At 43.4% G+C, this 10,294-nt stretch overlaps 1 protein-coding gene across 9 annotated transcripts in view; it reads right to left on the bottom strand.

Annotated features, from left to right (window-relative positions):
• Positions 1 to 3,093, bottom strand: part of Tcerg1 (transcription elongation regulator 1) — a 68,601-nt gene extending 65,508 nt beyond the window's left edge. For all 9 annotated transcript variants that reach the window (XR_003847560.1, XM_029557923.1, XM_029557924.1 and 6 more), the window contains exon 1: positions 2,972 to 3,093. Coding sequence is in view for 8 of the 9 variants with exons in the window: in XM_029557923.1 (XP_029413783.1) it covers positions 2,972 to 3,030 (59 nt within the window). In the remaining variant the exon portion in view is untranslated. The remainder of the gene's footprint in view (positions 1 to 2,971) is intronic.
• Positions 3,094 to 10,294: the final 7,201 nt, after the last annotated feature.

Below are 10,294 nucleotides of genomic sequence, written 5' to 3' on the forward strand. Positions count from 1 at the left end.
GTTAATTGCCTTTTACAGGTAAAACCACTGTGTGAGATTTTGGGGGTGATTAAAAATAATGATAAAGTGACTTATTGTGTGCTTGGTATTATCCTAAGATGTTTGACAGGGATTATCTCATTTACTTGAAATATGAGGTAGCCTATATTTGAAATCTCCATTCATTTATATCAGATTAAATTTAGACTTGGAAATTATGTTAAGTAGCCTGAAAAAAAACAGAGCTCTGATATGGCTTTTCTTGGTTCTAGAGTCTGAATGCTTAAAGTTACAAGCAGGAGGAGTGATGTTCCAAAGAAAGAGAAAGAAACAATGTAGATTTTTGAAAAAGGAAAGGCAGACAGAAAGGATATCTAAGATTAAGGTAATTCTTAACTCAGGCTAAAACAGAATGTTTCTGTGGTTTGTGCCTTAAGGGTGATTGGAGAATGACACTTGAGGTTGATTTCTTGCCTGCATACACATGTACATATGTGCACCTGCGTACATGCAAATAAATCCCCTCATCAAAGATATTCCTTAAGTACACTGCTGTCTGTCTGCCTTTTGAAAGTGCATGTAATTTGCAAAAAGACCTGGTTATTCTTACACAGTTAATATTCCCTCTGTAATCACCGTTTTTGACTCACACCCTTAACCTTCGGAGCACAGGATCATTTGATTAACTATACTTGGAATAGTAGTTTTTAACTCATTTATATATTCTATAATCTTGTTCTCCTAAAAGGCACATTGGTTATTCAGATTTTTTGGTGTGCCAGAATTAAACTGTGATGTGGAGAATCTCAAGCAAGTTTAAAGGGTAATCATGGGGCTGGAGAGATGGCTCAGTGGTTAAGAGCACAGGATGCTCTTACAGTGGACCTGGGTTCCCAGCACCCACTTACAAAAGGGGGGTAAATTACAAAACTGAGTTTGAGGAGACCTAGCTTTTAGTCCAAACCAGTCCAACCATCTATCTACCCAATGCTCATTCACACTTGCAAGCCAATTCTCTCATTTGAGGGGAATGGCTTAGTTTCTAATTTGTACCCACCTTCATTTGAATGCAATCTCTTTGGGAACAAACACCATTTTCTGGGCTTTACTACCAGGAGCTAGGCCAGTAACGGTCACATTATCACTAATAACTGCTGTCCAATAAGGTAACCATCTCTCAATTTTCCATCTCCATTTATTTACCATTTATCTACTAAACACCTTATTTCTCAAGCATTATAATGGACTCCACATGAAATATATCCAGAACACAAATGCAAAACAAAGCCCAAGTTCTGCCATCAAAGCAGCCATACACATGGCTAATTTATAAACCATGAGAAATACCAACATCTCTACACTGTGCTCTGCAGAGAGGTGAGACAGGATCTCCTATAATCCAGACTGGCCTAAAACTCACCTTCCTCCTGTCTCAGCTTCCTGAGTGACTACTGGTGTATACCACCATACCTAAGGTACAAAACATTTTCAATAGGCCCTCTAAGTAAAGCCTTATTTAAATCAGTTTGAGAATAATGTCTAAGTTATTAGTAATAGGTCTACAAGACTACTTACTGAAAAGTTGAAGACACCAAAATACTCCTTAAAACCCAAAACTAATCTCTTGAGATCAGAATCAAAAATAAACTTTCTACCAATACTGGAAGACCCTGAAAATGCATTCTGATCATTCACTGCACAGAGAGATTTTAAAAGATTTGAGATTCATCTCTGAAATAAGACAAAATCTTATTCCTGCCGAAATGAGGATTTCTGTGTGTAATTCTGAACCTAAAAGCCATTTTCTTCTTCTAAGCAATACTAATATTCATTTCCTTATAAAATTTCATTCTATGGGCCTGGCGTGGTGGGGCATGTCTTTAATCCCAGCATTCGGGAGGCAGAGGCAGGCGGATCTCTGTGAGTTCAAGACCAGCCTGGTCTACATCGTGAGTTCCAGGAGAGCTGGGGCTACAGAGAGACCCTGTCTCAAAAAGACGAAAAAAATTTCATTCTAAACTCAAGAAAATGAGTCTTCAAAAGCAACACTATGTTTTCACCCTGAAATGCTGACAATGGCACAATTCAGAATGGGAACGGAGTATATGAAATGCCATTATTCCCTTGCAAGGAAAAAAAAGAATGTACATACACAAAATACTTTTTTTGTTTGCCTCAAAACCAACTACAAAAAGAATGTATAATGTATGTCTTGGTCTACCTGATCAGATTTTATTCACAAACTGCAAAGGCCCTGAAGGTTCAGAGGAAGAAAGGTCACTGCCCTCGGCAAGGCCAGGGCGTGCGTAGCGAGGTCGCAAGTAGGGGACCCGGGCAGCCTAGGATCAAACCCCTTCTGGACTCAAATTCCAGACTCTGCCGGTTTTACGGCCTCGACCCCTAAAGGCGTTTCCTGGCCCGACACTGCCTTTGGCCTGGGGCCTGCGATCCGAGCCTGCGACTCCTCCAGCCCCGGGGTGTGAGAGTCAGGGAGAGCCTCTAAGGGAAGTCATGGCCCCACAAACGGTCACTGCTGCGATTCGCCACGTTCGAGAATGAATCGGGAAAGGAGACCAGATAAAGGCAGACGACCACAGGAGGTTAAGAAAGGTAACGGATGGGGGAGGCGAGGCCGCGGAGGGCTTCAAGGCCGCGGTTCGGCGGCCCAGGCCGGGGGCGGCGGAGGGAAGGAGGCCGGGGCTGGCTCAGCCGGGGCGGGCTGGGGACGGCGGACGAAAGCGACGCGCCGACCCCGGCCTGCGGGCCCCACGAAGGCCCCACAAAGGCGCGCCCAGCCGCTCACAGGAGGCCGCGGCCCAGCCCCGGCCCGGCTCTCATTCAAGCCACCTTCTTCTTCCCCCTTCACCAGCCCCACGCGGTCCGGCTTCGGGCCGCCGCAGCTCCTGTCCACCCTCCCCTCGGATCTCCGCAGCCAGCTCCAGTCCCTGGGACCCCAGCGCACCAAGACGTGAGCGAAGGAGGCGCCCCTTACCTCAGCTCCCCCGGGTTGAATCGCTCGCCTTCCCCCCCGTCCCCGCCACGCTCCGCCATTACAGATAGCCGCGATCATCCACCCGCCGACCCGGCGTTCCCTATTGGTCGGAAGGATCATCAATCCCACGCGCGGGAGGCGGGGATATTCAAGATCTATAAGATGATTAGTGAAACTTACCATCAATCTTGGCGTTTGGGCGGTATCTGCTTTACTATTGGGCAAAGGGCCCGCCGACTTTGAAAGCGGTATTGAGAAAGCCAATTGATTGGTCGCTCGGAGGCTTTATGGGAAACGAGCCTTTGGCAACGAGTAACAGCTGGCGCCCTCTAGCGGAATGAAAAGCTAGGTCCTCCCACGTTCCACCCTGCCTTATGTAGCCACGTGTCTGTGAGGCTTCCAGGAGCCAGTTGTGGAGCCATATTGGCCATTAGTAATTGTTACGAGACTTTGTGCAGTGTATGAACCAATCAAAATCAACCTGGGTCGCGCCTAAACCTGGTGGCTGAGGAAAGCGGTATTTCTCTGCTTTGCAGTTAACAAAAGGCTTAAGTCACTACTTGGCTCTGTAGACATATTATTAAATAATTACAAGCAAACGTAGTTTTCCTAATCAGTTGCAGGCTGATGGATGTTACATAACTTACTGAACTAAGAAAAGTAAATCAGGGGGCTGGAAAGATGGCACAGCGGTTAAGAGCACTAACTGCTCTTGCAGAAGACCCAGGTTCGATTCCCAGCACCGATATGGTGGGTAACAACCACCTTTAACTCCAATTCCAGAGGATCTGACGCCTTCTTCTGACCTCTTCGGGCATTGCCCAACACAGGTGTACGTACACACATGCAGACACATAAAATAAAAATAATAAGTAGTTTTTTAAATAATTAATTAGTTAAAACAAATTTTTTAAAAAAGAAAAATAAATCAGAAACAGGGCATGGTGGCACACGCCTTTACTACCAGCACTGGGGAGGCAGAGGCAAGGGGATCTCTAGGCAAGCCTGATCCAGGCTAGCAAGTTCCAGGCCAGTGAAGCCTACAGAGTGAGAACCTGTCACAAAAATACAAACAAAAATGTAAATTGCAGAAAGGAAGCTTCTACAATTATGCATTAGCATTTCTCCTTCGGTCTCAAAATGTATTTCTTTCTTTCTTTCTTTCTTTCTTTCTTTCTTTTTTTTTTTTTTGGTCTTTTTGAGACAAGGCCTGACCCTGTAGCCCCAAGCTGTCCTGGAACTCACTGTGTAGACCAGGCTGGCCTTGAACTCACAGAGATCTGCCTGCCTCTGCCTCCAGATTAAAGGTGTGAGCCACCACACCTGGTGCTCTTTTCGTTTCCTTGTTTTAATGGTTTGTAGAAATGTTTTGATTGCCAGTATATTTATTGGTGTGTGAGAGTGTGTAGTACCTGAAAAGTTCAGAAGAGGATGACAGAACCACCATGTGGGTGGGTGCTGGGAGTCAAACATGAGTCCTCTGGAAGAACAGCAAGTACTCTTATCCCCTGAGCCTCCTTTCCAGCCCCAGGGACTCTTTTTTTTGCAACCAAAAAAATCTTGCTTAGAATAGATTCCTGTGTTATGTCTGAATAATATGAGCTGTACAGACTGTGGTGGGGGTGTATAATGTAAATGCTTTATGCTCTTCCTAATGTTGGCATGTCATTGAAGGCTATCTTTATGGTGGTGCATGCCTATAATCTCAGCACTTGGGAGGCTGAAGGAGAAGAATTTCTGCAGAATCTGATGTTAGCCTTAGTTAGCTAGTAAATTTCAGGCCAGCCTGAACTACAGAGTGAGACCTTGACTCAAAAAAACAAAACAACCCCCCCCCGCCCCACTCAAAAGTAACAAAAAAAGAAAATGTTGATGCTACATATTGGTTAAGTTCTCTCACATTTTTAGATGTGATGGAGACTATGGGATAGGAGGTGAGAACCTCTTGCTCTAAATTCCATAGTTAGGTCCTAGGCCAAAGAAATGACCAATAAAAGGGAGACAGAGTTGAGATGGCTTGTTGAAAAGTATTGCATGCTGCCTTCAGACATCTGTATAGGATGGCAGCCACACAGGGAAACTTTGTACTCAGTTGACCAGAAGTAGAGCACTGGTCATGAATGCAGTTTCTGCATTCTAACGGCCTAGGTTTAAATTCCAGTTTTGCCTCTCATAAACTGTGACTCAGGGTGCGTACTCTCCGTGCCTTTTTCTTATCAAGCCTTGACTATATAAAATTCATTTGGTCTCTCAAATACACTGAGATACACTGAGTCTCTAATTCTTTTGTTTTTCCACATTGATTCTATAAAATGGTTCATTCAAGAACAGCAATGTGGAACTAGTGATATAGCCCTGTTGGTAGACTGCTTGGCCTAACATGCAGGATGCTGTGGCTTTGATCCCCAGGACTGGATTAAACTGGGCTTGGTGGCAACACCTGTAACACCAGCACTTGGGAAACTGAGACAGGAATATCACAAGCTTAAGATCATCTTCGGCTACATAGTGAGGTTGAGGCCAGTCTGGGAAACATGAGACTCGGTCTTAAAACAAAACAAAACAAAATGAAAAACAGCAAAAAACTGCCAACCAATCAAACAAAAAAGAATTGCTATATAGGGCTGGAGATGTAGCTCAGTGGTGAAGAACTTTCCTAGCAGGCCTAAACCTTGGATTCAGTCCTCAACAAAGCACACAGACATGTACACACACAAAATCTGTTTAGTCATGGCTGAGGTTAGATATTTGCAGAAAGGTTTTGTTTTTGAGATAAGACCTTACTATGTAGCTGAAGCTGGCCTTATGATCCTGCTGTCTCAGGGTCTCAAGTGTTGTTGCCATGCCGTTAAACTGTACGTTTTATAGAACTATTGAGTGTGAACCATCTGAATTTCAAGGATGTGTGTGTGTGTGTGTGTGTGTGTGTGTGTGTAAACTATAGCAATGAAATAATAAAATGAGTATGATATACATGCATATATATTTTTTAATTGAGTTTATTTATTGTGTGTGTGTGTGCCACAGCACATGTGTGGTGGTCAGAGAAAAACTGTGGAGTTGCTTCTCTCCGTGAACAATGTGGGTCCCAAGGGAACTGAGGTTGTCAGGCTTGGCACAAAGCGCCTCTACTTCCTGTATTATCTACCAGGCCTCATATGCATATATATTTAATCTATTAAAAGTATAATACAGCCAGGGCTGGAGAGATGGCTCAGCAGTTAAGAACACTGTTCTTGCAGAAGACCCAGGTTCAAATCCCAGCACCCACATGGCAACTAACAACTGTCTGTAGCTCCAATTCCAGGGGATCTGACGACTTCTGTCCTCCTTGGGCATTGCATGACTTGGGTGCACTTATATACATGCAGGCAATACGTGCATATACATAAGATAAAAATAAATAAAAAACAAATAAAAGTATAACACAGGCAAGGTGGTGCACGCTTTTAGTCCCAGCACTCTGGAGCCAGAGGTAGGTGGGTCTCTGTGAGATCAAGGCCAGTCTGGTCTACATAGTGACTTCCAGGCCAGTTGGGCACTACAGAGAGACCCTGTCTTTAAAAAAAAAAAAAAGAGGCTGGGCATGGTGCTGCATGCCTTTAATCCCAGCACTCAAGAGGCAGAGACAGGTAGATCTCTGTGAGTTCAAGGCCAGACTGGTCTACATAGTGAGTTCCAGGCCAGCTGGGGCTACAGGAAAACCCTGCTTCAAAAAGACAAAAACCAAAAAACAATCCCAAAACAACCCACCCCCAAAAACCAAAACAAACAAACAAACAAAAAAACCCCAATAAGCGATAATTAAACAAATATAAAATAAGTCTAGATTTAAACAATGAAACTGTCTGGTAAAACTTTTGTACATCTACAAGGAGTTTCTTTGAAATGGCAGCTTATTTTCTTCTTTTATATAAGCCAGTAGCTCCCTTTCTCTAAGGTCTCTATTTTGAGTTATTTCTTTCAGCACAAGGTATGCACTGAGCCATCTATATCAGTATTATTTTCAGAACATGTAACCAGCACTTGAGGATACACAATAACACTGCAAAAGGGATTGAAGCTCCCTTCCCCTTTGTTTAGACTAGTTTGTTCAAATGTATCGCCTTTAATGAAATTTTCATCATCCTCTCCTTCTCTAATCACTCCCAAACTTAGTGTTTAGTCTTTGTCATATTTTATCATATTAAATTCATAATTCATTTTCAATATTTAACTGTAATTCAGTATAGTATGGTATTTTTATTGAAACATAATACATATATAATAAACTCTACAGTTTCTTTTAAATTTATTTTTATATTGTATGTATGAGTGTTTTGTCTGTGTGTATGTAAGTGTACCTGTGTGCAGTATGGAGTCCAGAAGAGGGTGTCAGATTCCCTGGAACTGGAGTTATAGATGGTCATTAGCTGCCATGTGGGTGCTGGGAACTGAACCTGGGTCCTCTCTGAGAGTAGCCAGTGCTCTTAACTGCTGAGCAATCTCTCTAGTTCCTACAGCCCACTGTTTTAAAGTGTCCAATTCAATGAATTTTAGTTTATTATTTATTTATTTATTTGTATTTTTGAGACAGTGTCTCCCTGTACCCCTAGCCGGCCTGGAACTCACTATGTATACCAGGCTGGCCTCAAACTCACAGAGATCCACCTGCCTCTGCCTCCCAAGTGCTGGGATTAAAGGCGAGTGCCACCATGCCCAGCTTCAAGTTTTTGTTTTTTTTTTAATTAAAAAAATAGTATATTTACAGCTCATTCTGGCATCAGGGGTGCTAATTAAATGTATTTTGAGGCTGGGCATGGTGGGATTAAAGGCATGCACCACCATGCCTGGTCTTTTGTTTGTTTTTTAAAGACAGGGTTTCCATGTAGCCACAGCTGGCCTGGATTTTCTATGGAGACCAGGCTGCCTCACAGAGGTCTGCCTGCCTCTGCCTCCCAATGAAGTCATTTTTTTATAAAGGAAAAAGTGAGATGGCTCAGCAGTTAAGAGCACTGACTGCTCTTGCAGATGATCTGGGTTCAGTTGCTAGAACCCACATGGTGGCTAACAACCATCTGTTTGTAACTCCGGTTTCAGGAAATCCAATGCCATCTTTTGACCTCTGAGGGCATTGCACAACATGGGTGCACTTACATGCATGCAGACAATACATTCATACACATAAAATAAGTAAATGAAAAATTTGGGGGGTCATTTTGAGACAGGGTCTCCTTGTAGCCTCAGCTGGCCTGGAGCTCACTATATAGACCAGGCTGGCCTTGAACTCACAGAGATCTGCCTGCCTCTGCCTCTCAAGTACTAGAATTAAAGGCATGTACCACCATGCCCAACTTATAAATGAATTTTTTTAAAAAAGGAGAAAGTGAGCTGAGCACAGCATTCATCTCTCTCTACTCCCTGACTGCAAATGCAATGTGACCCACTGCCTCAAGCTCCTTCTGCCAGGACTTCCCCACCATGGTGGGCTGTTCTCTCAAACTGTGAGCCAAAATAAACCCTTCCTTCCTTCCTTACCTTGCTTTTCTCAGGGATTTTGTGATTTTGTTGCAGTAAGAAGATGAGTAACTAATTCACCTTCCTCAGTGGGCCTGTGGCTTCTCCTCTCCTGCTGTTCACCCATTTGCCAATGCAAACCCTCACCCTCCTCTAGCTCTCACTTACCATGGATAGAAAGACAGCTGGCTCATGCACTGCCCAGTGTCCATACATCACTGCTAAATTTTTGGTAACCTATGGGTACAAATTCTTCAAAGAGAAATGTCTGATTAGCTGGTAGCTGGCATAGCAGCTGTTGATTCAGATGTTCATTCCTACTCCAGTCTTGTGTAATCAGAGGAAAGTCGCAGCATAGCACTGACTTTCTCAAGAGTCTGAATTGAGAAAGGTGATTTGCATGTTTTCCACATGCTTTCCATGAACTCTCTCAGCTTTCTCCAAATTGGCTCTCCTCCTCATCCCTTTGAATCCATAACCTTCTAAAACAACCCTTTCTTAAATCTTTTCAAGGACTTCACATTTTCCAAGAGAATAAACTTTTTGACATGGTCTGGCAAAAAATCCACACCATGCCCTCTCTACTGTTCTTCTTTCCTCCCCTATAGCTTACATTCTGATCATATTTGCTTTCTTCCACATCCTTTGAGTTCTTCTCACCACTGATGCTTATCTGGTGTGTTTCCCCTCTGTCTAGCATGCTCTTCTCACCCTCTTTCACCCAAATGACTCTATCCTGTCTGAATTAGTTATCTGTTGCTGCCTTAGCAATTACCCCCCAAACTTAGCAGGGAACAATATTTATTATTCAGAGCTTCCACAGGTCAGGAGTCCAAGCACAGCCTAAGTGTCTCTGCTCAAGGTCCTTCTTAAAAAAGCAGTCAGGCTGTCAGCTGTGGTGGAAGAGACACCTGGTACTGAAGGATCTGCTTCCTAGTTCACTCACCTGATCATTGACATGCCAGTTCCTTACAGGGTATTAGTCTGAGGAGATGGTACACGGACCTCTCCATGGGGCTGATCCCAGCATAGCACTGTCACAATCTAAGAAAGAGAAAGAATGCCATGATGTAAACTACAGACTTCTGTAACTTGATACTGAAGGTGAAAATATATCATTTCTGTCCTAATTATGTTCACTAGAAGCCAGATGGCAAGTCTAGATTATACTCAAGGGATGTGAGCCCTACTTGAGGGACTGTAAGGAGGTGGTCACACAACAGCTAGATATGCAAGGCAGGAATAGTTAGGGACCAACATGCCACATGGAGATTCAGGGCCCATCTTTTAAAAAGTACTTTATCATTTTCATTTTATGTGCATGGGTGCTCTAACTGCATATATGTAACTGCATGCATGTTGTGCAATGCCCACAGAGGCCAGAAGAGGGCATAGGATCCCCTGAAACTGGAGTTACAGGTGATTGTTAGCCACCATGAGTGTGCTAAAAATTGAACCTGGGTCCTCTTGCAAGAGCAGTCAGTGCTTTTAACCACTGAGCCATCTCTCCAGCCCCTCAAGGCCCATCTTACAAGATCAGTTCCTCTAGGAAACAGTCTGCACTCTGATCCCCCTCATGTAGCTAGCTTCTCCTGTTATATTCTCTTGCAGCATCTCACAGCATTCCTGCAGCTTGTTAACACATAGTGCCACATTGAACATTATTTGGGTGATATTTACATATTTTACTTCATCTTTCCCTGCCAATTTATTTTGTTTTAGTGGTGCTGTATTTAGAAGCAAATTATAGACATCATAACATGCCCCTCTTAAATATTTCATATGAATCTCTTTGAAAACTCCTACCATTTTCTACATAGCAAAAAA

Source organism: Nannospalax galili, unplaced genomic scaffold, assembly GCF_000622305.1.
Source record: "Nannospalax galili isolate Female #2095 unplaced genomic scaffold, S.galili_v1.0 scaffold328, whole genome shotgun sequence".
In the NCBI taxonomy this organism is placed as follows: domain Eukaryota; kingdom Metazoa; phylum Chordata; class Mammalia; order Rodentia; family Spalacidae; genus Nannospalax; species Nannospalax galili.